Genomic DNA, 27311 nt, shown 5'->3' on the forward strand with positions numbered 1-27311 from the left:
TAGCCCTCTCTAAGCAGTTTACAGAGTCAGCCTATGGTCCCCGACAATCTGGGTCCTCATTTTACCCACCTGAGAAGGATGGAAGGCTGAGTCAACCTTGAGCCGGTGGTGAGATTCAAACTGCTAAATTGCAGTCAGCCGGCAGTCAGCAGAAGTAGCCTGCAGTTCTGCGCTCTCGCCACTGCGCCACCGCGGCTCAAGTATCAGACAAAGCTTATATCGTTAAGACATTTAAAAGGGGTTCCAAGATTCTTTGGCTCTTGTTCACACAACATTTTGGGCTCACGATTTGGGATAGCCAATATGCCTCCCTCCCATGATAACTTAACATCATGGCCTGGTTTCCACAATAGATTAAGAACCACTCTCCCAAACCGAATCCAAAGCTATCAACCCCATTTTAAATGGCTCTGTCCACATTGTGTGAACTCGGCCGTAAGTTGGCATTTGCCTTTCAAAAAGGCTTGCATGGGTTAGAGCAGTGGCCCCCAAACTACGGCCCGCGGGCCACATGCAGCCTGCTGAGGCCATTTATCTGGCCCGCGGGTCTTTTCCAAGGCCGCACTGGAAAAGCAGTGAGAACGTCCCCCTCAATCTCATCTCACCCGAGGTAAAGTAAGGCTTGCCGAAAGCTGAGCTGGGCACAACACACACACATATACGCACACACCCTCCTCCTCCTCCTCTTTAAATTGCTAGCTCCCATTTTCTGAATGGGTATTGACTGGGAGTCCGGGGTCGGAGGGTGGAGGCTTGTCGGGTGAGTCCTCCGCGGGTAGAGAAGAGGGAGGGTGAAAGAGGGAAAAGAGAGAGAGAGAAGTGGAGAGAAAGAAAGAAAAGGGAAAGAGAAGGGAAAAAGAGCGAGGGAAAGAAGTGGAGAGGAAGGAAGGAGAGAGAAAGGGAGGGAGGGAGGAAGAGAGATAGCAAGAGAGAGAGTGAGAAAGACAGAGCGAGACAGAAAGAAAGCAAGAGAGAGAGCAAGAGGGAGAGAGAGAAAGAAAGCAAGAGAGAGAAAGAAATAAGGTATGTGCAGTGTGCATAGGAATCTGTTCACAGGGTTTTTTTATAGTCCGGCCCTCCAACAGTCTGAGGGAAAGTGAACTGGCCCCCTGTGTAAAAGGTTTGGGGACCCCTGGGTTAGAGTTATCTGATGCAGGATTGCACGCTTTAAAAAAAAATGTTTTCAAAAGAAAACAGAGCCATACAAGCAAGCAGGAAAAATAAGACTCCCCCTACCCCAAAAAAAATATTTCCAGGAATCCATTAAAAGGGAAGAAGAAAATCCAATCAAATCTACCTCATCTTCAAGGATAATAGGGGAAAAGGGGGAAAAATGGAAATTCTGAGCAATTCTCTATAAAAAAAGGTGTCGTATTGGTCAAAGTATCTGAGTTAACTCCACTGCAAAACTGCAAGCCCTCTGCCCTTCGGTTTAGCATCATTCGGCAGATCAAAAGAAAAGCAAAAAAAATCTGCTGACTTCTGCTGCCACTCAAGTTGCGGTTTGCTAGCGATTGATTATGGCTCTTAAGTCGCCTGTCTCCCACCTGCTGGCCAGCTGGTATCTCCTGCGTCCCATTGGAGAAGCGCACCTCAACAGCATCTGCTTCCCATGCTGGCCTCCTAGTGGATGCCTCTGGTACTGCACTTCCCAGGAGCCAACAGTCTTCCGGGTTGCTTCTCCTTGCGGGTAGCCGCCTCCTACCTTCGATCAGTGCCCCCCCTCAGCCCCACTGTCGCTGGGCTCAGGCGCTCAGATCAATGATGACGTGGCGGTAAATATGTGTCTTGCCCTTGAAGCTGGAGGCAATCAGGAAGTCTTGCTTGTCCACGCTGAGGTGGGCAAAGGAACGCGGGGCCTGGGTGTTGAGCTCCTGGAAGTGCTGAAAGAGGCCAGTGATGGGGTCATAGCGGTAGACTTTGCTGAAGGAGTAGTCATTGCCAAGAAAGGCATAGCGGTAGCCGGAGATGCTCAGCGGTTGGAAGACCATGGAGCCGCGCGAAGGCATCTGCTGGACATCTCGAAACATGGAACCGTCCCAGTGCATCACCTGTGGAGAGCAGAAGAGGACTCAAATGGAAAGAGCTTCAATCAAAGGCTGTAGAAACATAGAACATAGAAACATAGAAGACTGACGGCAGGAAAAGACCTCATGGTCCATCTAGTCTGCCCTTATACTATTTTCTGTATTTTATCTTAGGATGGATCTATGTTTATCCCAGGCATGTTTAAATTCAGTTACTGTGGATTTATCTACCACGTCTGCTGGAAGTTTGTTCCAAGGATCTACTACTCTTTCAGCAAAATAATATTTTCTCATGTTGCTTTTGATCTTTCCCCCAACTAACTTCAGATTGTGTCCCCTTGTTCTTGTGTTCACTTTCCTATTAAAAACACTTCCCTCCTGGACCTTATTTAACCCTTTAATATATTTAAATGTTTCAATCATGTCCCTCCTTTTCCTTCTGTCCTCCAGACTATACAGATTGAGTTCATGAAGTCTTTCCTGATATGTTTTATGCTTAAGACCTTCCACCATTCTTGTAGCCCGTCTTTGGACCCGTTCAATTTTGTCAATATCTTTTTGTAGGTGAACTGAACACAGTATTCCAAATGTGGTCTCACCAGCGCTCTATATAGCGGGATCATAATCTCCCTCTTCCTGTTTGTTATACCTCTAGCTATGCAGCCAAGCATCCTACTTGCTTTCCCTACCGCCTGACTGCACTGTTCACCCATTTTGAGACTGTCAGAAATCACTACCCCTAAATCCCTTTCTTCTGAAGTTTTTGCTAACACAGAACTGCCAAGTGCATTATTTTACATTTGGAAACATTAAACTGCTGTACAGGTGTGCAAGCCCAGAGCAGTGCTTGTTGCCACTAAGACGGCAGCAAGTCTTAGATGTGAGTGTTATTACGGGGGAAAGGGACCTAACGTTAAGTCCAGATGCAAGGACAATGGGGAAAAAATGGAAGTCCACCAACGGGAGGGATTTCATTAATTTTTTTAATGAGTCATCTACCTGATTTCATAAGCGATGACACTGCCAATCAGTTTCCGGTCACAATTCAAAGTGTTGGTCATGACCTTTAAAGCCCTACATGGCTTTGGACCAGACTACCTCCGGAACCGCCTGCTACGGCACGAATCCCAGCGACCGATAAGGTCCCACAGAGTTGGCCTTCTCCAGGTCCCGTCGACTAAACAATGTCGTTTGGCGGGCCCCAGGGGAAGAGCCTTCTCTGTGGCGGCCCCGGCCCTCTGGAACCAACTCCCCCTGGAGATTAGAATTGCCCCCACCCTCCCTGTCTTTCGTAAACTACTCAAGACTCATTTATACCGCCAGGCATGGGGGAGTTGAGATATTCCTTCCCCCTAGGCCATTACAAGTTATGCATGGTATGTTTGTGTGTATGTTTGGTTTTTATAAATAAGGGTGTTTAGTTGTTTTATTATTGGATTGTCACATGCTGTTTTTATCATTGTTGTTAACAGCCCCGAGTCTACGGAGAGGGGCGGCATACACATCCGATAAATTATTATTATTGTTAATAATAATTATTATTAATTGGAAAAGAAAAAAAACTGATTTATCTTGGCCCAATAAATTGGATTTGATTGAGCCAAGATTGAACCATGTGCCTTGGCATTTTCTCTCCTTCTGGGATCATGACCTAGCAGGAAGCATTAAGGTGTAGACTTAAATGTACTTAATGTAGGAATTCATTAAAGTCCCAGAATTTCTAACTTGCAGGCCTTAGAATCTGAAGTCAGCAAAGAGAGCACAGGTGAAATTGGATTAAATAATCTAATTCTTCCATCCCTCCAATCTGACAATGGGAAGGAGGTAACTGACTCAATGTGTTCTCTAAATGGGTCCAGGGCAGATACGGTTGCTTTGAGTTTGAAGAGAAAGGGCCAAGACTAATAATCAGCATCCAATTTTTTGGTAGGATAGAACTAAACTGGTACAATACAGCAGTTACACTAAATTCATATGTATGTGCTATTTATTGTTTGTTCAATTTATCATTGCTTCATCTGCTTTATGTGCTTGCACTACAAACGGTAGGGTGAAATATTGGCAACCAAAAGTACACTCATCAGAAAGCTCAGAAAACGTTCTGTTTGCCATACTGAACACTACAGAAATATACATTGAGTAAGGTTGTGTAAGCCATCAGAGGTCAATTCCTTATGGGTTAATTGATGACTGCCCAGTCCTTTACTCAAAATCTTGCGTCAAGGAGATGGGATGGTAACACCTGAGCAGCTGGTACCAAGCAGTTTCAACTATTGTAAGCTTTCCTAATGATGGGTAAGAATTAAGAGGGTTAACACCCAACATACCTGGAGGTTACATCTAGATCTGTCCAGCTCAATTTGAATAAATTGTGCTTCTCAATGAGATATTCATTCATTCATTCATTCATTCATTCATTCATTCGTTCGTTCATTCAATCAATCAATTTATTTTAATGCTGCCCTTCTCCTTAGACTCAGGGCGGCTTACAACATGTTAGCAATAGCACTTTTTAACAGAGGCAGAATATATTGCCCCCATAATCCAGGTCCTTATTTGACCCACCTCGGAAGGATGGAAGGCTCAGTCAACCTTGAGCTGGTGATGAGATTTGATTTGATTGGCAGAAGGCACAATTAATAATTTTCACTAAGCACACATACCGTATATTCCCCTGAAGACTATGTTCAAAAGCATGCCAGGTTTACTTGAAAATGCCACCATGTGCTAAGGCCCATATATGCTCAACCTATGACCTCTGATCTGCAAGCCACAGTGCTTGGATTACACACTAGGCCAAATGGCTACATTTCTAGAGACTATTTTATTTATTTATTTATTTATTTATCAGATTTGTATGCCGCCCCTCTCCGTAGACTCGGGGTGGCTAACAACAATAATAATACAATGTAAACAAATCTAATATTTAAGTTAATTTAAAAAACCCAATTTAAGAAACCAATCAAACATACTGACATACCATGCATAAATTTTATAAGCCTAGGGGGAAGGGAAAGTCTCAATTCCCCCATGCCTGACGACAGAGGTGGGTTTTAAGGAGCTTACAAAAGGCAAGGAGGGTGGGGGCAACTCTGATATCTGGGGGGGTTGGTTCCAAAGGGTCGGGGCAGCCACAGAGAAGGCTCTTCCCCTGGGTCCCGCCAAATGACATTGTTTAGTTGACGGGACCCAGAGAAGGCCAACTCTGTGAGACCTAACTGGTCGCTGGGATTCGTGCAGCAGAAGGCGGTCCCGGAGATATTCTGGTCCGATGCCAACACTTTGAATTGTGACTGGAAACTGATCGGCAACCAATGCAGACTGCGGAGTGTTGATGTAACATGGGCATATTTAGGAAAGCCCATGATAGCTCTCGCAGCTACATTCTGCACGATCTGAAGTTTCCGAACATTTTTCAAAGGTAGCCCCATGTAGAGAGCATTACAGTAGTCGAGCCTCGAGGTGATGAGGGCATGAGTGGCTGTGAGCAGTGACTCCCGGTCCAAATAGGGCCGCAACTGGTGCACCAGGCGAACCTGGGCAAACGCTCCCCTTGCCACAGCTGAAAGATGTTTCTCTAATGTGAGCTGTGGATCAAGGAGGACGCCCAAGTTGTGGACCCTCTCTGAGGGGGTCAATGACTCCCCCCCCAGGGTAATGGACGGACAGATGGGGTTGTCCTTGGGAGGCAAAAACCACATTGGGGGCTCTGTGAAATGTGTGACAGCAGTGAAGCAGGTACAGTAGCAACCAACCAACCAACTAGCCACCAATCTCACCTTGGAATCTCCAAGAAACCGCGTCAAACAAATGTACACATCGTCCTTGACCTTGAAATGCTTGACAGCGTAGACATCGTCCATATCAGGAATGTCCGTACGGCGCACAAATTGCTGCTTGTTCCACTGATAGACAACAGGACGCTGAGAGCTGCTGGCCAAGATGAGGTGGGGCTTGCCTGCAATCTCCAGAAATTCAGCATCCGTGTCCCGATACCAGGAATGCAAAGACTGGTGGGAATAGAAGCCATGACCATTCCAGCGGTACAAGGTGGTCGAGCCAGCCTTGGAACTGTCGGCCATGATGAAATACCAATCTCCCTCCATTCGGAAGACCTCGATGTCATTGGGCTTGCGGATACGGGAGCTCTCGATGACCTGGGTGTGCAGGAATTGTCCCGTAGCTTCATGTCGCTTGTAGATGTGGGACCCTCTGAAGAGCTGAGCTACAACCACAAAGAGTTCGCCCTCGATCACCAAGGGTTTGCACACCACAGTGGAAGAACCTGAGAAGGAGAAAGGTGGAGTCACTAAATGTTGATGTTGGAAACTTTTTTTACATTACTGTTACATTACATTACATTATCGTTACATTGTCTTAATTATGACATTACCATTCAGATGACTAGAAGACCTCCAAGGTCCTTTCTAGCTCTATTCTGATTGATTGATTGATTGATTGATTGGTGGGTTGGTTGATTTTTTTCCCCCCATAAAATGTTTTTATTTTTTTTCTCTAGCATAGAATAAATAAAAATACATAGTTTCCAACAAAACATATACATTTTTTTTTAACTTTGTAATCATTCAATGGAGGCTCTTATTCAATGGAGTCTGCGGAGAGGGGCGGCATACAAATCTAAATAATAAATAAATAATAAAATAAATAAATATATCTCTTTCTTTCACAAAAGGACTGTAGAAACTTCAGATCGTGCAGAATGCAGCTGCGAGAGCAATCATGGGCTTTCCCAAATATGCCCATGTAACACCAACGCTCCGCAGTCTGCACTGGTTGCCGATCAGTTTCCGGTCACAATTCAAAGTGTTGGTTATCACCTATAAAGCCCTTCATGGCACCGGACCAGGATACCTGCGAGACCGCCTTCTGCCGCACGAATCCCAGCGACCGGTCAGGTCCCACAGAGTTGGCCTTCTCCGGGTCCCGTCGACTAAACAATGTCGTCTGGCGGGACCCAGGGGAAGAGCCTTCTCTGTGGTGGCTCCGACCCTCTGGAATCAGCTCCCTCCAGAGATTAGAACTGCCCCTACCCTCCTTGCCTTTCGTAAACTCCTCAAAACCCACCTCTGTCGTCAAGCGTGGGGGAACTGAGACATCTCCCCCTGCCTATGTAGTTTTAGTGCATGATATGACTGTATGTATGTTTTTTATATTGGGGTTCCTTGTTTTTAGATTTTTTAAATGTACAATTGTTATTTTAGATTTTAAATTAGTAGATTTGTCAATACATATTTTTTTTAATCACTGTTGTGAGCCACCCCGAGTCTGCGGAGAGGGGCGGCATACAAATCTAAAAATAATAATAATAAATAATAATAATAATAATAATAATAATAATAATAATAATTAATAATAATAATAATAATAATAATAATAATAATAATAATAATAATAATAAATCTTATATATTCAAAAACTTCTTAAAATATAGTTTTTCTCCCTCTAATATTAATAACCTTTGCATTAATTGCTGGTCATCAATTTCACATCTTATTTGAGTCTATTTGAATCTATTGAACTAATTGTTCCAAGAAACCTGAGAAGGAGAAAGATGGAGTCACTAAGCTGTGATGCTGGAAACCTTACATTACAGTTATCTCTTTAATTACTGTCACATGGTCTTAATTATGACATTACCATTCAGATGACTAGAAGACCTCCAAGGTCCTCTCTAGCTCTATTCTGATTGATTCATTGATTGGATCTATACTGTTCCTCTCAATGCTATAGGGATGGCAAAGGATGCAGAAGATGAGAGAAGAATGTCATGCCATCCATATCATTAACCTGTTCATTTCAGCCGATTCCATTATTTTGTTTGTGATATGTACATTGAGCATAACAAAAGGAGAAAGGTTTTTCTATGGACTGGAGGGGATGTGGTTTTGCATGATTACTATTTATGTATGTATGTATGTATGTATGTATGTATGTATGTATGTATGTATGTATGTATGTATGTATGTATGTGTTTGTTTGTTTGTTTGTTTGTTTATTAGATTTGTATGCTGCCCCTCTCCGTAGACTCGGGGCGGCTCACATCAACAATAAAACAATGTAAAATAAATCTAATAATTTAAAACACTAAAAACCCCATTATTAATAAGCAAACACACACACAAACAAACAAACAAACATACCATGTATAAACTGTATAAGCCTGGGGGAGATGTCTCAATTCCCCCATGCCTGAAGGCAGAAGTGGGTTTTAAGAAGTTTACAAAAGGCAAGGAGGGTGGGGACAGTTCTAATCTCCGGGTGGAGCTGGTTCCAGAGGGTCAGGACCGCCACAGAGAAACCTCTTCCCCTGGGCCCCGCCAAATGACATTATTTAGTCGACGGGACCCGGAGAAGGCCAACTCTGTGGGACCTAACTGGCCGCTGGGATTCGTGCGGCAGAAGGCGGTCCTGGAGATATTCTGGTCCGGTGCCATGAAGGGCTTTATAGGTCATAACCAACACTTTGAATTGTGACCGGAAACTGATCGGCAACCAATGCAGACTGCAAAGTGTTGGTGTGTCATGGGCATACGTGGGGAAGCCCATGATTGCTCTTGCAGCTGCATTCTGCACGATCTGAAGTTTCCAAACACTCTTCAAAGGTAGCCCCATGTAGAGAGCATTACAGTAGTTGAACCTCGAGGTGATGAGGTGATGTTGCTTGCATTCCGCAGATGGGGCTTAATTTGTTTTTGTGGACCAATTGCAGGCATCCACGGACAGCGCTGGTCGACGGCCTGGGGCTGGGAAACCCTTGGCCTAGAGCATTTATTCAAGCATATGCACAACAGCCTTTCAAACTGAAGTTTACCACTAAATTGGTGTCAGATAAAGGTCAACAGAATTCAGGATGGCCTGGGTTTGGAGTACTTGTGGGAATGCAAGGACTCTAATCTGATGGCACACTTAACTCCGCTCACCAGCTCTGCCCGCTCTTCTCTTACAATAGTGCAGCAAATCTCTTGGTGCCTGTGTATATATGTTAAGAAGAGGATTGGAGCTAAATAGAGAGCACAAATTAAAGACCTACAAGCTACAGAAAAAGTTGACAGGCATAAAAAGCTAGGGGTAGTGATTTCTGACAGTCTCAAAATGGATGAGCAGTGTGGTCGGGCAGTAGGAAAAGCAAGTAAGATGCTTGGCTGCATAGCTAGAGGTATAACAAGCAGGAAGAGGGAGATCGTGATCCCCTTATATAGAGTGCTGGTGAGACCACATTTGGAATACTGTGTTCAGTTCTGGAGACCTCACCTACAAAAAGATATTGACAAAATCCAAAGATGGGCTACAAGAATGGTGGAAGGTCTTAAGCATAAAACGTATCAGGAAAGACTTCATGAACTCAATCTGTAAAGTCTGGAGGACAGAAGGAAAAGGGGGGACATGATCGAAACATTTAAATATGTCAAAGGGTTAAATAAGGTCCAGAAGGGAAGTGTTTTTAATAGGAAAGTGAACACAAGAAGAAGAGGGCACAATCTGAGGTTAGTTGGGGGAAAGATCAAAAGCAACATGAGAAAATATTATTTTGCTGAAAGAGTAGTAGATCCTTGGAACAAACTTCCAGCAGAAGTGGTAGATAAATCCACAGTAACTGAATTGAAACATGCCTGGGATAAACGTATATCCATCCTAAGATAAAATACAGAAAATAGTATAAGGGCAGACTAGATGGACCTTGAGGTCTTTTTCTGCCATCAGTCTTCTATGTTTCTATGTTTCTTTTTCTTTTTTTAATATTTTCTTTATTAAGTTTTCACATATAATTCAAATCACACATTACTTCTGTTTTACAGATTATAAACCATCTCTATTAACATTCTTATAGTAGATTTTTACCTGTTACATTCCATTATATACATTATATTTCATACTTTTATATTCTAATATTTATTACGTTCACTAACTGGTAAATAAAACTTTTTGCAAGGTAGCTGTAGATTGTTTCAATTGTACTGTTGCTTCATATTATATTGTTTCTATATTCTCTTTTGAACCCATTCATGCCATTTTTGCCATGTTCGTTTTGATTCCATGATTTTGTTTCCCTTAATTGAGTTAGTGAGTTCGTCCATCTCCACGCATGTATATATCTTATCTATAATTAAGTCTTCCGTTGGGGGTCTATGTTTCTATGTTTCTAAGCTAGAGAAAGTTATCCCTAATTCATTATGAGGTGTAGCTTAGTGCTGATGAATGTTCCCCACTGTATATTTCTCAACAACAATGGCAATTCCCCCACCTACTAATGCTGGCAAGAGAAAAGTGCCTGTGTTATGCGTTTCTAGGCTTCTTACCATTGATAGTGGCATAGCTGCGAAATTTCCCACTCGCGTGGTTCCACTCCAAGAAGTTGCACCGTCCAGTAAAGGGCTGCGCAATCACCAGATTCTCTTCGTCGTGGTAGATGAATTTTTCTATTGAAAGAGACTGCTCTGGCAAAGTGTCAAATAGAACCAGTTCTGTGGGGAGGAAGGTAGAAATTAGCCTTTGATCGGGTGTGGAATCTTGCAACCCTGGTGGCCTTCAGCTTTCCAGGAAGGGAAACTTGGTTGGCAGCCTGGAATGCAATTAATTAAGAAATGCATTTCTGCAAGGGCTGATGCTGTGTTTAAAGGTTCCACGCAGGTCAGATAGATAGATGGGTAGGTAGGTAGGTAGGTAGGTAGATAGATAGATAGATAGATAGATAGATAGATAGATAGATAGATAGATAGGTAGGTAGGTAGGTAGGTAGGTAGGTAGATAGATAGGTAGATAGATAGATAGGTAGGTAGGTAGGTAGGTAGGTAGATAGGTAGATAGGTAGATAGATAGATAGATAGATAGATAGATAGATAGGTAGGTGGATAGATAGATAGGTAGGTAGATAGATAGATAGGTAGGTAGGTAGGTAGGTAGGTAGGTAGGTAGATAGATAGGTAGATAGATAGATAGGTAGATAGATAGGTAGGTAGATAGGTAGGTAGGTAGGTAGGTAGGTAGATAGGTAGGTAGGTAGGTAGATAAGATAGATGGATGGATGGATGGATGGATGGATGGAGGCCATGTGCCCCCCTCGCATTGCTCTGCACCACTCCAGGGGGGAGCCGCCCTACTATTTGTTTCTATTTGAGAAACACTGATCTAAGACATTTGGCTACATGAGTAAAACCTTTTGACTTTCCCTGCAAGGGAATCCAGTGTCAAGCAAGGTCTCTTTTTTTTAGTACTCAAGAAAGAAAACCCTCAATAATCAGAATGGCACTCTATGAGCAACAAATAGCCAACAAAGACCATTCTTCTCCCCATTAGGGAGAAACAAAGCAAAGAGCTAACCCATTTGGCTGACCCATCCGGGATAGTAATACTTGCTGACGGAGGCAACTCCCCCCCGCGCCTTTGACTCATGGTAGGGCTGGCAGTCCTTCCTCGCTGGAGGGAACCCAAAGGACAAAGGATGACCTACCAGTAGTGATGCAATTGAACCCTCCAGGGCGCAGTTCGCTGAGACTGGTGCGGTTCAGCTCAGGCGGCGAATGGCACTCGATGGGCTCCACCAAGGCGCTGGTGTGGCTCAGCCATTCCACCAGCCACTTCAGCTTACAGTCACAGTGGAAGGCATTTCCCCGCAAGTCCCTGTTGGGAAAGACATTAGTGGGTGATCACCAGGAAGGCAGGGTGGCATCCAAACATTCACCCAGGATCAGCTTTATATTTATTTATTTATTCATTTGTCCAATACACAATACATATGGAAGTGAACAGACATTAAGAAATATATATAAAGATAATATGTAAAAATAGAGGAGAAGATTTATTTATTTATTTGTTTGTTTGTTTGTTTGTTTATTTATTTATTAGATTTGTATGCCGCCCCTCTCCGCAGACTCGGGGCGGCTCACAACAATAACAAGAACAATGTAAGAAGAAATCTAATAATTTAAAAAACACTAAAAAACCCATTATTAAAAGCAAACACACACACAAACATTCCATGTATATATGAAAGGAAGAAAATATATATGATATATGAGATATGTGTGTGTCTGTTAGTATAAGGGGTTCTTTTAAATCTTTAAATATTTTAAAGTTATTTGGATTATTTATGATTTGTTCTATCTTGCTGTGAGCCGCCCCGAGTCTTCGGAGAGGGGCGGCATACAAATCTAAATAATAAATAAATAAACAAACAAACAAACAAACAAACAAACAAACAAACAAACAAATAAAAGACAATTGGACAGGGGACGAAAGGCACACTAGTGCACTTATGTACGCCCCTTACTGACCCTTCTTTCTTTTTTGCTGGACTCACAACTTACACGGAAGTCAGAGAATCCAGGCCTCGGAAGAGGTGCCTCGGTAAAGTCTGTAAGTTGTTGTTGGCTAAATTCCTGTGAAAAAAATGGAAAGGAAAATGAATATCCTTCTTAAAGCAAGTTGGCAGGTTTGGGAAGACGATGACAATAAAACAGCCCCAATATAGAAGATAATATTTGTGGCTCAGGATTCAACTGCGGGGTTCTTGATCTCTCAAAGCTGGGTTGTTTGCTTGCAGAAGTTTCCTTGCCTAACTCGGTGTTGTGATTCCGTCTGAGGCCCCTCAGGGAACGGCTGATCCTCTGCCGGCTTCCTGCTCAGAGGGGGAGGATGAGGAACAGGAGGTTCAGGCAGACGGGGAGGAGGAATCTCAGGCTGAGGGAGAGGGAGGACAGCCAGAGTCCCCCGAGGGGGAGCTCTCCCCAGCAAGCAGCCTGGATTTCTTAGATGAAAATGCACAAGCAATAATCGATCTCCGGCAGAGAAGAGCAACACAACGAAGGGGACAATTAGCCAGGTACTTTCAGCACTAAAGAGGCAACAGCTGGGTTTGGGTGTGGTGCTCTCTGGAAAGGCTGAAAAGGCAGACCCACCCTTCCTGGCTTGTGGAGTATTATCTTTGGGAGTCCTGGGACCTGGCTGTGATCTTTGGCGTCTTGGAATTCTGGTTTGTGACTTTGAATACTGAAACCTTGGAGGGGGAAAGGTGTGGGTCTTATTCTCTACAGTGGTGGGTGTGCCAGCAAGAAGTCTGCTGTATTGTCTGGCCATCAGGACTCTGCTGTGAAGTCTCATAGCCTGCCTGTTGGGAAGAACAGGTTTTTCTCTGTGTTGATGGATGGATGGATGGATAGATAGATAGATAGATAGATAGATAGATAGATGATAGATAGACAGACAGATGATAGATAGATAGATGATAGATGATAGATGATAGATGATAGATAGATAGATAAGTAAATAGATAAGTAAATAAACAAACAAACAAACAAACGGATGGATAGATAGATAGATAGATGATAGATAGATAGATAGATAGATAGATGATAGATAGATAGACAGACAGATAGATGATAGATAGATGGATGATAGATAGATGATAGATAGATAGATAGATAAATAGATGATAGATAGATGATAGATAGATAGATAGATAGTTAGATAGATGATAGATAGATAGATGATAGATAGATAGATAGATAGATGATAGATAGATAGATAGATAGATGATAGATAGATAGCATCCAAACCAAGCAAAACTATTAACGTCATAGGCTAAGTTGCCAAATGAGACTCTCAAGGCATGTATACTAGTTTAAGTTTACCCAAAATAAATGGTGGATATAAAATCTAATAATAAGTAAATAGTAAGCAAATTTATCTGGTAAACTTTGCCAGAACTTTCAAAAATCCAAAGAGGAACCAGGAAGATGTCCCACAAAGTACTCACAGATGAAGAAGGGTCTTCAGGCCTCTGAAGGCATTCTTGGAGATGGCTTCTAGTCTGTTTTGCTCAATGAACCTGCCAAGGAAGAGAAGGCTTCATAAATCTCAAGGAAGGAGCCAAAAGGGATGGGTCAGTGGTTAAGATAGCAAGGGCTAACATCAACCCTCAGATCATGGGAGGATCTGGGGCAGTCAAGCTTTCTCAACTCAGTGTGCCTCAAAGCTCTGTTAGGAGAAAATTAGAAGTGGGGGAACCACTTCTATACATTGCCTTTTGCTTCTGAAAGAAAAGCAGCACCACAATTTGGCAAAGAAACATGCAAAACAAAAGGCAAACGGGCTCTAAATCTGGGATCAGCCACATATAATCTTCTAGATGTTGGGATGAAATTTTCATGAATAAAGGAAAATAAAGCTGACATTTTACTGCAGATATTCCCATGTGTGAGTGTGTAATATATGTATAATATTATGAAAAGGAGCTGTGATGTTCCTTCAATATACCAGGGTGATTCGACACAAAAAACATGTAACCCTTCCCAGGTACAGAGCTGAAGGGATTGGATACCGTAGCCTAGAGGTTAATTCTCTGCCTTACAAGGCAAAGGTTGCAAGTTCAAGTCCCAGTGAGGGCATGGCTAGCTGATGAGGCCAAAATAAGGCTGAAATAGATCTATCCTAGTCTCCCCTAATTTTCAAATTCAGCAAAAACATGTGACATATATCTATATATGTGTATATATGTATGTATATATATATATATATGTAAGATATACTAATACCGTAGATATTCAGTAAAGGGCATTCCTAAGTACACCAGCATGCCTACCGTCCCTGTCCTAATGTTTCACTCTTAATTGATACCCATCTCATGTATATAAATAGCGTTATATGTGTATTATGTACTTGAAAAAATAAAATAAATAAATAAAAAGGCCGTCAAACTATCTAAAAAGGTAGTATTATCATCATTATTCTCATCTTCCCTATAACATACCTATCTCCTTATCTTATAACTTTGTTGCTTATCACTATAGCTGTATGTACGCTGAGAGCTTACACACCAGAAACAAATTCCTTGTGGGTCTACTCACAGCTGGCTAATAAAGAATTCTATTCTATTCTATTCTATTCTATTCTATTCTATTCTACTCTATTTTATTCTGCTCTGTTCTCTTCTGTTCTGTTGTATTCTATTCTATTCTATCCTATCATATCCTATTCTATCCTACCCTATTCCTACTAATTCTAATTCTACATTCCAATTTTAATACTTTATTCCCTTTTCCCTGTTCTTTCAAGCTTAAAAGAGATCATAGAACATAGAACCATAAGGCTAGAAGGAACTATTAGTCTAATCCCATGCTCAGGGCAGGAGAGTTTATACCACCCTGATCAAATGACTGAGCTTGGAGCACACACAACTCCAGGAGGCAAGCTGACCTACTCAAACGCCATCTCTTAACTCCTACGAGCCCCTCTCTTTATGAGCTGTAACCTCTGCCTCTTCTCTGCAATATACAGCAGTCCAGATGTTGATCGACTGGGACTCCATCCAGCAAAGTCCTTGGTGGAAGTCATGAATGAGGGTCGCTGTCCCATCCCACGGGAAGGGCCGTGCTATCCTGTCCTCGATCGAGATCCTGAGCCTTGGCAATTGGCTTGCGTCAACTCATCTCGGTCCTCACTGATGGACTCGCTCCTCTTTTTCCCCAAACCCGCAGCTGTTGCATACTTACAGATATTCCAGGTGTGTCAGTCCCACAAAGGCATCGTCCCCAATCAGTTCCAGGGAGTTGTAAGTGATCAAGCTAAGGGGGAGAAGGTTGGGGGGAAAAGCTGGTGAGTTGAAAGATATGCAAAGAAGAAAGAGCCACTTATAAGGTGTCCCTAAAGGAAACAGGACAGGGACGGTAGGCACAATGGTGCGCTTATGCACGCCCCTTACAGGCCTCTTAGAAACGGGGAGAAGTCAGTTGTAGATAATCTAAGGTTAAAGGTTTTGGAGTTAGGAGTGGAAACCACAGTCAGGTAATGCATTCCAGGCGTTGATTACTCAGCAATAGAGTTTTTTGCAGTCTAGTTTGGAGCAGTTGATATTTAGTTTAAATCTATTACATGCTTGTGTGTTGTTGCAGTTGAAGGTGACGTAGTCGCTAACAGGAAGGACATTTTGGTATATGATTTTATGAACTACGGTGGTACCTCTACTTATGAACTTAATTCATTCCATGACCAGGTTCTTAAGTAGAAAGGTTTGTAAGAAGAAGCAATTTTTCCCATAGGAATCAATGTGAAAGCAAATAATGTGTGCAATTGGGGGAACCACAGGGAGGGTGGAGGCCCTGTTTTCTCCCAGGGGATTCCTAGAGAGGCCCCACAGAGGCTTCTCCTTGCCTTTTTCCAGACCTGTTTTCTTCCAGGAGATTCCTAGAGAGGCCCCACGGAGGCTTCTCCCCACCTTTTCCGGCCTTGTTTCCTCCCAGGAGATTCCTAGAGAGGCCCCACGGAGGCTTCTCCCCACCTTTTCCGGCCCTGTTTCCTCCCAGGAGATTCCTAGAGAGGCCCCATAGAGGCCTACAAAAAGATATTGACAAAATTGAACGAGTCCAAAGACAGGCTACAAAGATGGTAAAAGGTCTTAAGCATAAAACTTATCCGGAAAGACTTCATGAACTCAATCTGTATAGTCTGGAGGACAGAAGGAAAAGGGGGGACATGATCAAAACATTTAAATATGTTAAAGGGTTAAATAAGGTCCAGGAGGGAAGTGTTTTTAATAGGAAAGTGAGCACAAGAACAAGGGGGCATAATCTGAAGTTAGTTGGGGGAAAGATCAGAAGCAACGTGAGAAAATATTATTTTACTGAAAGAGTAGTAGATCCTTGGAACAAACTTCCAGCAGACGTTGTAGATAAATCCACAGTAACTGAATTTAAACATGCCTGGGATAAACATATATCCATCCTAAGATAAAATACAAAAAATAGTACAAGGGCAGACTAGATGGACCATGAGGTCTTTTTCTGCCGTCAGACTTCTATGTTTCTATGTTTCTTATCTAGAAACATTCGTAAGTAGAGACATTCTTAGGTAGAGGTACCACTGCATAGTTAAGTCAGAACAGAGACAATGGAGAAAGCAGGGCAGATGTCAGGGGCGACAGCCAGCCATGGGGGCTCAATGCTATGGAAAGCATCTTCCTAGGGCAGGTAAGAAAGCTTGGGACGAGAGGACCTGCATCGCAGTTTAGTGAAGATGTCTCTGCTTGCCAGGTTTCTTCCCATCACAATCCTCAACACCGTCCTCCATCCTGTTCCCCCTTTATAATAAACCACCAACTGGTCGGGCTAAAAATATTTGCAGACCTTTCGTTTGAGCATTTTAAAACGTGAAAGCGGGCCGTGAATTGTAGAAATGATTCTAATTGTTTCCTGCCTGAAATTTCCTTTGGTCTAGCAATGAGTCAGAGGTCAAGTAGAGGTTTTTAAAATCCGATGAGTTTTCAGAGCACATGATGGGGAAAAACATAAAATGTCTTGAATGAATGGCTTTCTCGGAAGACTATTTTTAAATCGGGGCCCATCTGCGTAGGCACATGGGATTGGGGGGCTTCCAGAGCCAAAATATCCAAGATTAGTAGGCAGCTCATTGATTAAAAAAAAGCAAAGAGAAAGAAAAGAAACTAGTCACTATTGCTTTGCCCATGTCCGTTTCCTAGGTTGCAAATGGAGGGAAAAGCCATATTTTTCATTATGCATGTTTTTCCATTAAAATGAGCAGTTACCATGGTTCACTGGTTCAAAAGCAGGCCCACGTTTAGTTTACTTTATTGTCAATGCACATGGTGCAACGGACTTAAATGACGTCTTCATTGTGCATTATAACAATTAAATATTAAAAACACAAACATACGTCCTTTACATTCTGTATACAGTGGTGCCTCTACTTACGAACTTAATTCGTTCCGTGATCAGGTTCTTAAGTAGAAAAATTTGTAAGAAGCAGCAATTTTTCCCATAGGAATTAATGTAAAAACAAATAATGTGTGCGATTGGGGAAACCACAGAGAGGGTGGAGGGGGCCCTGGTTCCTCCCAGGAGATTCCTAGAGAGGTCCCATGGAGGCTTCTCCCTGCCTTTTCCATCCCCGTTTCCTCCCAGGAGATTCCTAGAGAGGCCCCACAGAGGCTTCTTCCTGCCTTTTCTGGCCCTGCTTCCTCCCAGGAGATTCCTGGAGAGGCTCCACGGAGGCTTCTCCCCACCTTTTACGGCCCTATTTCCTCCCAGGAGATTCCTAGAGAGGCTCCACGGAGGCTTCTCCCCACCTTTTCCGTTTACAGTTTCGGAGGCTCGGGTTTGTAAATGGAAAATGGTTCTTGAGAAGAGGTTCTTCTCTAGAAAAGTTCGTAAGTAGAGACGTTCTTAGGTAGAGGTACCACTGTAATTAAAATTGAAAGCCTGATACAGTAGAATACAATAGAGTTAATGCTCTGGGATAGAAGCTGTTTTTCACCCTGTTTGCCCTTATTTTTATTATCCTGCTATTTGCTCCACTCGGTCTCCATTGATAAGCAAGGGCTGGATGTCTGATCTATTCCTTCTATAGTCCATTATAAGCTCTTTGGTCTTATTGGTGTTAAGGACCAAGTTAGTTAGTTAGTTAGTTAGTTAGTTAGTTAGTTAGTTAGTTAGTTAGTTAGTTAGTTAGTTAGTTAGTTAGTTTTTGATTTGATTTGATTTGTATGCTGCCCCTGTCCGTAGACTCGGGGCGGCTCACAGCATACAATGAAACAATTCATAACAAATCTAATGATTTTTTTAAAACTTTAAACAACCCCATTATTAATACAGACATTCACACAAACATGACATACATAAATGGTATAGGCCCGGGGAGGGGGCTCAATTCCCCCATGCCTGACGGCAGAGGTGGGTTTTAAGGAGTTTACGAAAGGTAAGGAGGGTGGGGGCAGTTCTAATCTCCGGAGGGAGCTGGTTTCAGAGAGTCGGGGCCGCCACAGAGAAGGCTCTTCCCCTGGGACCCGCCAGACAACATTGTTTAGTCAACGGGACCAGGAGAAGGCCAGCTCTGTGGGACATAATCGGTCGCTGGGATTCGTGCGGCAGAAGGCGGTCCCGGAGATATTCTGGTCCGATGCCATGAAGGGCTTTATAGGTCAGAACCAACACTTTGAATTGTGACCGGAAATTGCAGACTCCATGCCAGGCAAGCGCATGCCAACCAGCTGGTCTTTGGGTTTCCAGTGCTCTGCCGCATGCGAAGACCAGCTGGCTGGTGCAGATACACACACCAAAAAAACTGAGGATCATTTTCCCAGGGCGCACATGCCCCTTGGCCAGCCGGTTGTTGGGTTTCCGATGCTCCATCACGTACAACGTATGTGCATGTATGCACGTTCCGTTTTGGGCACTCGGTTTCCCCAAAAATGTTCGTCATCACGGCTCTAGAGCAAGGCTTCCCAACCTTGGCAACTTTTAACACACGTGGACTTCAATTCCCAGAATTCCCCAGCCTCAACCCTGGGTTGAGAAAACCTGTCCTAAAGGAGCCTCTGCTTCCCCACCACCACCACCAATGGTGTAATCGTTTCTGCAATGTATGCAATTTGAAAAAAAGTGCACACTCTGTTTTTGATCCTTTAGGAGTGATTGTCCTGACATGCCACTGGTGCGGTTATAATTATACATGGAGGGTTTGCGCCGGCATTTTTGTTTTGTTTCACTTTGCATGGCCTGATCTGCAGAGACAGAGATATGCCCAAATTTGCTGACTGTCTAATTTAATTTGCTGACTGTTTAATTGATAAACTAAAGCAGGTTCAACTAGAGCAGGTTCAAAGGAGAATTACAAGGATGGTGAGTGGTCTGGAAACCACGTCCTATGAGGAACGGTTAAAGGATCTAGGGATGTTTAGTCTGCAAAGGAGAAGACTGGGAGGAGGCTTGATAGCTGTCTACTAAAAATAATAATAATAATAATAATAATAATAATAATAATAATAATAGTAATAATATAGTAATAATATAGTAATAATAAGTCTTCGGAGAGGGGCAGCATACAAATCTAATAAATAATAATAATAATAGTAATAATAATAGTAATAGTAATAGTAATAGAAGTAGTAATAGTAGTAGTAATAATAATAATAATGATAATAATAATAATGATGATGATGATAATAATAATAATAATAATAATAATAATAATAATAATAATAATAATAATATAGTAATAATAAGTCTTCGGAGAGGGGCAGCATACAAATCTAATAAATAATAATAATAGTAATAATAATAGTAATAGTAATAGTAATAGAAGTAGTAATAGTAGTAGTAATAATAATAATAATAATGATAATAATAATAATGATGATGATGATGATGATGATGATGATAATAATAATAATAATAATAATAATAATAATAATAATAATAATAATATAGTAATAATAAGTCTTCGGAGAGAGGCAGCATACAAATCTAATAAATAATAATAATAGTAATAATAATAGTAATAGTAATAGAAGTAGTAGTAATAATAATAATGATAATAATAATGATGATAATAATAATAATAATAATAATAATATAGTAATAATAAGTCTTCAGAGTGGGGCAGCATACAAATCTAATAAATAATAATAATAATAATAATAATAGTAATAATAGTAACAGTAATAGTAGTAGTAGTAGTAATAATAATAATAATAATAATAATAATAATAATAATAATAATAATAATTTACTAGACCTGTATGCCGCCCCTCTCCGAAGACTCGGGGCGGCTCACAACAACAATGGAACAATACAGATACAAATCTAATAATTAAAAACTGTAACTAAAACCCATTACTTTAAAAACAATTGATACTACAAAATCATAACCACACATAACTTTTAACGGTCAGAGGGGGGGGGGATATAATAGTTACCCCATGCCTGGCGACATAGAGAGGTCTTAAGGCTCTTGTGGAAGGCGAGGAGTGTGGGGGGCAGTTCGAATCTCTGGAGGCAGCTGATTCCAGAGGGCCAGGGACACTACAGAGAAGGCTCTTCCCCTAGACCCTGCCAGACAACATTGTCTGGTCGACGGGACCTGGAGAAGGGGACCTAATCAGCCAGTGGGATTTATGCCGCAGAAGACAGTCCCGTAAGTATTCTGGTCCAATGCCATGTAGGGCTTTGTAGGTTATCACCAACGCTTTGAATTGTGTCCAGAAACTAATCGGCAACTAATATATCGGCAACTAAAATATCTAAAGGGCTGTCACAGAGCAGAGGGATCAGCATTGTTCTCATTAGCACATGGAAAGACTAGAAACAATGGGATGAAACTGCAAGGGAGTAGATTTAGATATCAGAAAAAAACTTTCTAACGGCAAGGGTGATAAACCAGTGGAACAGTTTGCCACAGGAGGTGGTTGGCTCGCCTTCACTGAAGGTCTTCAGAAAGAGACTGGACAGTCATCTTTCTGGGGTGGTTGAATGTATCCTGCATTAAGCAGGGTTTGGACCTGATGACCCTGGAGGTCCCTTCCAACTCTATGATTCTAGGATTCTATGGGTGCTGCTCATCGTCAATTAAAATGACTTCACCCACTCATCCTAATCCTGTAACTCCAGAGAGAATAATCTCACCCTTGCTCAATATTCAGATGTGATGAAGACCGACACACGTGGTCCTTGATGGAGTTTTGCCCCGTTTTGTGACTTTTCCCACTGCAGTTCTTAAGTGAATCGGTGGGGTTGTTGAGTTAGCAATAGGGTTGCTAAGTGAACCTGACTTCCCCCTTCTAACTTTACTCATCGGAAAGTTATCAAAGAGGACCAGATGATCGGAAGAGAAGGATTTAGGGGTAGTGATTTCTGACAGTCTCAAAATGGGTGAACAGTACAGCCAGGCGGTAGGGAAAGCGAGTAAGAATGCTTGGCTGCATAGCTAGAGGTATAACAAGCAGGAAGAGGGAGATTCTGATCCCGTTGTATAGAGCGCTGGTGAGACCACATTTGGAATACTGTGTCCAGTTCTGGAGACCTCACCTACAAAAAGATATGGATCAAATTGAAGGGGTCCAAAGACGGGCTACAAAAATGGCGGAAGGTCTTAAGCATAAAACTTATCAGGAAAGACTTAATGAACTCAATCTGTATAGTCTGCAGGACAGAAGGAAAAGGGGGGACATGATCGAAACATTTAAATGTTAAGTGTGCAGAGAGGGGCGGCATACAAATTTGATAAATAAATAAATAAAGGTTCAGGAGGGAAGTGTTTTTAATAGGAAAGTGAACACAAGAACAAGGGGGCACAATCTGAGGTTAGTCGCGGGAAAGATCAGAAGCAACGTGAGAAAATATTATTTTACTGAAAGAGTAGTAGATGCTTGGAACAAACTTCCAGCAGATGTGGTTGGTAAATCCACAGTAACTGAATTGGGAAAAACATATATCTATCCTAAGATAAAATACAGGAAATAGTATAAGGGCAGACTAGATGGACCATGAGGTCTTTTTCTGCCATCAATCTTCTATGTTTCTATGACTGCCAGACACTGAAACTGTCAGGAATATGAGTCAGTTACCAGGCATCTGTATTTTGATCACAAAAAGATGGAGACCCTGCAACGGTTGTATGGAAGATGGTAAGTCATTGTTTTCAGTGCCCGAAAATGTCATTAGATGAATCGTTGTAGATCAAGGACTTACCTATACATCTAAAGCAGAGGACGTCAAACTTGGCAACTTTAAGACTTGTGGACATCAACTCCCAGAATTCTGGGAGTTGAAGTCCACAAGTTTTAAAGTTGCAAAATGTGGGGACCCCCTTCTTTAAACCTGTTCTGCATACAAAGAACTTTGACTGGCTGCTACGATGATTGCTCAAGAGGTAGAAACCCAGTGTGATGGTTTGGTTTTGTCTCCAGGATTGGAGAACCTGATGAAGAGGAAGGAACCCTGCACAGCTTTGCTGTCTGGAGAATTCTGGGAGTTTGGATACAAAAGTCTTAAAGTTGCCAAGTTTGAAGACCATATTCCTGACAGATTCTAAAAGGGAAGGGGGTCAGATTGGGAATTCTGAGACCAAGAGTTGCAGGCCCCCGATATACAACAGAATTGGGTGCCGTGAACACTTTACACAGTGAGTGATAGATTGTTTAGGGAAGCATATAGTGTTGTGGTTAGCTCTAGCCCAGCTTCTGCCCCAAGGACTGTGGATGTGGGAGAGACATCCACATGCTGCAGGCCTGTTTTGCTCCCCCCCCTCGGTGGAATCTGCTGATGAAGGCTCCTATGACCAAGAAGACATGAGTGACAGGGAGGAGGAGAGTGTGGCAGACAGCTCAGAAGGAGATCAATTATCTAGCTCCTCCTTGGATTCAGAACAAGAGTTAATGATACAGCCACGCATGCGGAGAGCGATGCATAGGCAACAACAACTGAGAGATTATTATCAAAGAAAATGAGGCCACCTGTGGTTGGGTGGGGCTGTGGTCATTAGTGAGGCTGCTATAAATAGCAGCCTGTGGGTTTGGCCATTGTGGAGGATTATCTGATCGTTGTGTTTCGTGACTGCTTTGCTGCCTTTGACCTTTTGCGTGCTGATTTTCCCCCGCTTTGAAACTAAACCAGAGCAAAGTGTGTGTCACTTTGTGAAAGAAGAAGGACTGTGAATTGCCTCACAGCTGCAAGCTAAGTATCTCAGAACTGATAAGGGACTTGTACCAATTACCAGTTTGTTTGGAGATGAGTGCTCTTGGCTATACCAAAAGAGGGCTTGGTTTAAGTGAATTTTCATTATAAAGAACATTGTTTTGAATTTTCAAATGTGTGTGTGTCTGAAATTTGTACCTGTGAATTTTTGGGAGGATTCTACCAGAGAGCCCGACAGAACAATAGGGAGGGCTTCCAAAGATGGACTGAGGGATCCACCAAGAACAAATGGGAAAAAGAAAGTCCATACACCCCTAGATCCAAAGAAGGTTTCAGAAAACCCTTGCCATTCTCCTTATGAAGAATTGGGTGAAATGCTAGGCATTTACACCATTAGACCAAAGGCGTCTAATCATACAGGTTTCTTGGCAAAGATGCTGTGAGTGGGAGACTGGATAGCAAAACGGAGACAGGTTCTCACGTCCCGTACACACGCGGGCTGAGGAACACTGAAAAGCAGACACGGTTTGATGCATGCCACAACACTCACAACCGAGAGGATCCTTACAGCAGCTGGAGAGATGGCACCTGTTGAAAACTGCCTTCCAAGATCTCAGTGAAGCCCGACCGAATGAGGCACCTGAAAGAGAAGGGGGGAGCAAAGGAGAGGAAGGGAAAGGAGAGAGGGAGGGAGAAAGAGAAAGAGGAAGGAGAGAGGGGAGAGGAAGAGGAGAGAGGGAGGGAAAGGAAGAAGTGGGAGGGAAGGGAGAGGGAGGAAGGAGAGATAAAGAGGAGGGTGAGGAGAGGAGAGAGGGAGGACGGAAGGAAAAAGGGAGAGAGGGAGAGAGAGAAAGGAGAGGAGAGGGAGAGGGAGAGAGAAAGAAGAAGGAGGGAGGGAGAGGAAAAAGTGGGAAGGGGAGGGAGAGAAGAGAGAGGGAAGGAGGGGAGAAAAAGGAGAGAGAGAGAAGAGAGAGGGAGAGAGAGAGAGAAAGAGGAAGGAGATAGGGGGAAAGAGGGGAAGAGGAGAGAGGGAGGGAAAGGAAGAAGGGGGAAGTGGACGGAGAGAAAGGAGAGGAAGGGAGGAGAGAGAAAGAGCAGGGTGAGGAGAGGAGAGAGGGAGGACAGAAGGAAAAAGGGAGAAAGGGAGAGGGAGAGAGAGAAAGGAGAGAAGAGGGGGAGGGAGAGGAAAAATGGGAAGGGGAGGGAGAGAAGAGAGAGGGAAGGAGGGGAGAAAAAGAGAGAGAAGGAGGAGGGTGAGGAGAGAAAGAGGAAAAGGAGAGAGGAAGAGGGAGGAGGAGGAAGGGAGAGGAGAGAGGGAGGGAGAAGAGAGAGGGGATAGAGGGAGAGAGAGAAGAGGGAGGGAGAGAGGAAGAGAGAGAGGAGGAGGGAGGGAGAGGAGAGGAGAGAGGGAGGGAGAGAGATGAGGGAGAGGAAGGGATGGAGAGAAGGAGAGGGAGGGAGGGAGAGAGAGAGAGGGAGATTGTGATCTCAGCAACAAAGCAGATGTACCATCGTATCACCACAAATGATAGGACCACTTCGATTCCTCTTAGCTTAGCCGAAATTCTGGACGTTGCCATTTGAAGCCTCCCCTCTGGGTGACCAGAGCATTTCCCTGGAGCCAGATTTACCTGGAGGGGTTTACCTGCATCAGCTTGAGGTGCATTTATGCGCACGAAAGTGTATCTCTGGCAATATTCCATCCAGTTTCCTCCTCAGGGGATCTGCAATCACTTGGGCAGGGTGTGGGTGGGAGGGAAGATTGGCAGCTGCCAGTTTCAGCAACCTGCCTATCCTGTCAGGGAGGGACGCCCTTTCCCGTGGTGTTTGGGATGCCAGCGTGCCGTATCGATTAAGATCCGGATGGGGGAAATCTAAATTGGTGTTATTTCCTGACTCAGGAAATGAACCTGGGCCAGTTGCTTTCGCTCATCCTGTCTTCTTTCACAGGGTTGTTGAATTGGGGCTCCAGTGATGCAAGATTTGCTGGAAACTGCCATTACCATAGATATCCCCCCCCTCCAACACCCCCCCCCCCACATCACACTGGAAGATAACAGAGGAAGCAACTCGCCGTTAGAGTACTTTGCTAGGAATTAAATCTCTAGGAAGAAGAGAGGGGATGCATGCGGAATTTTAGCTGACTTCAAGCAGAATTTGTTAGTCCTTTGGATTAAGACCGCCTCCTGATTGCTTATGATTTGTTTTTACATGTTGTGAGCCGCCCCGAGTCTTCGGAGAGGGGCGGCATACAAATCTAAGTAATAAATAAATAAATAAATAAAATAAAATAATAAAATAAATTAAAATCCATTTCCTCCCCAGCTGCATCTCTTGCTAACCTGGATTCTGTCATTGCACCAAAGAAGGGGGCTTTCACCAAGGAAAAGAGATGCATTTCATGTGGCTCCTTGCTTCTTCCATGTCCCTGCCTCCTCCCGGCCACTTCCAGACCCCTCTTCCTGCCCCCCCCAGCCAGAGACCCCACCAAAGTTGTCCTCAACTCTGCAGGCAAGGCGGAAGTGAGAGGTTGGGCCAAACCAGGAGTTGCAGATCTCTGGCCTGTTCCCACAACCCTTTTCAGGATAGTTTTTAGAAGGGGAGTGGGGTGGCCTGAGCCCAGCTGGTCTTCCTTTGGAGAAGGGCTGTCTATCAGTCCTCAGAAACCTACCCCCCCAAGCTTTAATCTTGGGAGAGGGGACCACGTAGATTTAATGTGTACAATCCGGGTGATCAACTAGCTCTTTTGCTACTCCTAAGCAAGGACAGGAGAAAGAAAGAAAGAAAGAAAGAAAGAAAGAAAGAAAGAAAGAGAGAGAGAGAGAGAGAGAGAGAGAGAGAGAGAAGAAAGTGGGAAGGAAGACAGAAATAAATAAAGGAAGGAAAGAAGGGAGGGAGGGAGGAAAGAGAGAAAGAAGGAAGAAGGAAGGAAGGAAGGAGAGAAAGAAAGAAAGAGAGAGAGAGAAAGAGAAAGAAGGAAGGAAGACAGGAATAAATAAATAAATGAAGGAAGGAAGGAAAGGGAGAGAGAGAGAGAAAGAGAGAAAGAAGGGAAAGGAAGGAAGACAGAAATAAATAGAGGAAAGAAAAGGAAAGAGAGACAGAGAAAGAGAGACAAAGAGAAAAGAGAGGGAAGGAAGAGAGAAAGGAAGGAAGAGAGAGAAAGAAAGAAAGAAAAATAGATGGATAGATGGATGGATAGATAGATAGATAGATAGATAGATAGATAGATAGATAGATAGAAGGGGGGAGGTTAAAAGAAGCCCCCCCTCCCGCCCAGAGAGGCCGCTTACAGGGAGATGAGGTTCGGGGGCAGGTCGCGGGGAATCTCCTTGACTCCTTCGCACAGCGCCGTGTCCTTGGTGCAGGTGCAGCCCGAGGCGCATCTTCTCTTGGGAGGCTTCCGGGCGGCGCTCGCCTCTTGCCCGGCCAGGAGCAGCACCAGCACCGCCACCAGCAGCAGGCGCGAAGCTCCGGTGCCGCCAAGCCTCGGGCTCCAGCCCATCTTGCCAGCCGGCCAGGCGGAGCGGGGACGCGGCCACCGGGCTCTCTCGCTCGCTCGGTCCTCGCGGGCTCTTTCGCGGCCTCCCCCACTTGCCCCCGGGGAGGGAGGCGGGGGAGGGGGCAACCGCAAAGCGGAGCGGGTGCACGCGCGCGCGCGTCCCCGGCTTGCCGCTTCCTCCTCCTCCTCCTCGGCGGGCTCTAATCCCCAGCCGAGAGCGATCCACGCGCCTCCGTCCACGCGCCGGGCTCCGAGGCAGCTTTGGCAGAGCCTCCCCTTCCCGGCCGGGTCGAGCCGCCGCTTGGCCCCATCCCAGCCTTCTGAGGGAGGAGGAGGCGGGAG

The 27311-nt window shown here is 43.7% G+C and overlaps 1 protein-coding gene across 2 annotated transcripts; it reads right to left on the bottom strand.

Annotated features, from left to right (window-relative positions):
* Positions 1–1130: 1130 nt before the first annotated feature.
* LGI4 (leucine rich repeat LGI family member 4) lies at positions 1131–27257 on the bottom strand. Of its 2 annotated transcripts, XM_070764735.1 has the most exons (9): positions 26761–27008; positions 24036–24107; positions 15536–15607; positions 13801–13872; positions 12353–12424; positions 11497–11666; positions 10346–10510; positions 5807–6312; positions 1131–2051 (listed from the first exon to the last, which is right to left on the bottom strand). In XM_070764735.1, exons 1-9 carry the CDS (start codon positions 26970–26972, stop codon positions 1746–1748), a joined length of 1647 nt encoding a protein of 548 aa, XP_070620836.1. In that variant the 5' UTR covers positions 26973–27008; the 3' UTR covers positions 1131–1745. The 2 variants fall into 2 exon arrangements, with proteins under 2 accessions (XP_070620836.1, XP_070620835.1); XM_070764734.1 differs by lacking the exon at positions 1131–2051 and having other exon boundaries at positions 4855–6312; positions 26761–27257.
* Positions 27258–27311: the final 54 nt, after the last annotated feature.

This window comes from Erythrolamprus reginae, chromosome 11, assembly GCF_031021105.1.
Source record: "Erythrolamprus reginae isolate rEryReg1 chromosome 11, rEryReg1.hap1, whole genome shotgun sequence".
Classification (NCBI taxonomy): Eukaryota; Metazoa; Chordata; class Lepidosauria; order Squamata; family Dipsadidae; genus Erythrolamprus; species Erythrolamprus reginae.

What these genes read in the sequence shown, in the direction of transcription:
- LGI4 (XM_070764734.1), bottom strand. Translation starts at nt 26,972, where the DNA reads ATGGGCTGGAGCCCGAGGCTTGGCGGCACCGGAGCTTCGCGCCTGCTG. An exon ending in CCCCCGAACCTCATCTCCCT is followed by an intron (nt 24,108 to 26,760) that starts GTAAGCGGCCTC and finishes CTTCTCTTTCAG; the next exon opens with GTGCCTCATTCGGTCGGGCT. An exon ending in CTGAAGACCCTTCTTCATCT is followed by an intron (nt 12,425 to 13,800) that starts GTGAGTACTTTG and finishes TTTTTTTCACAG; the next exon opens with GAATTTAGCCAACAACAACT.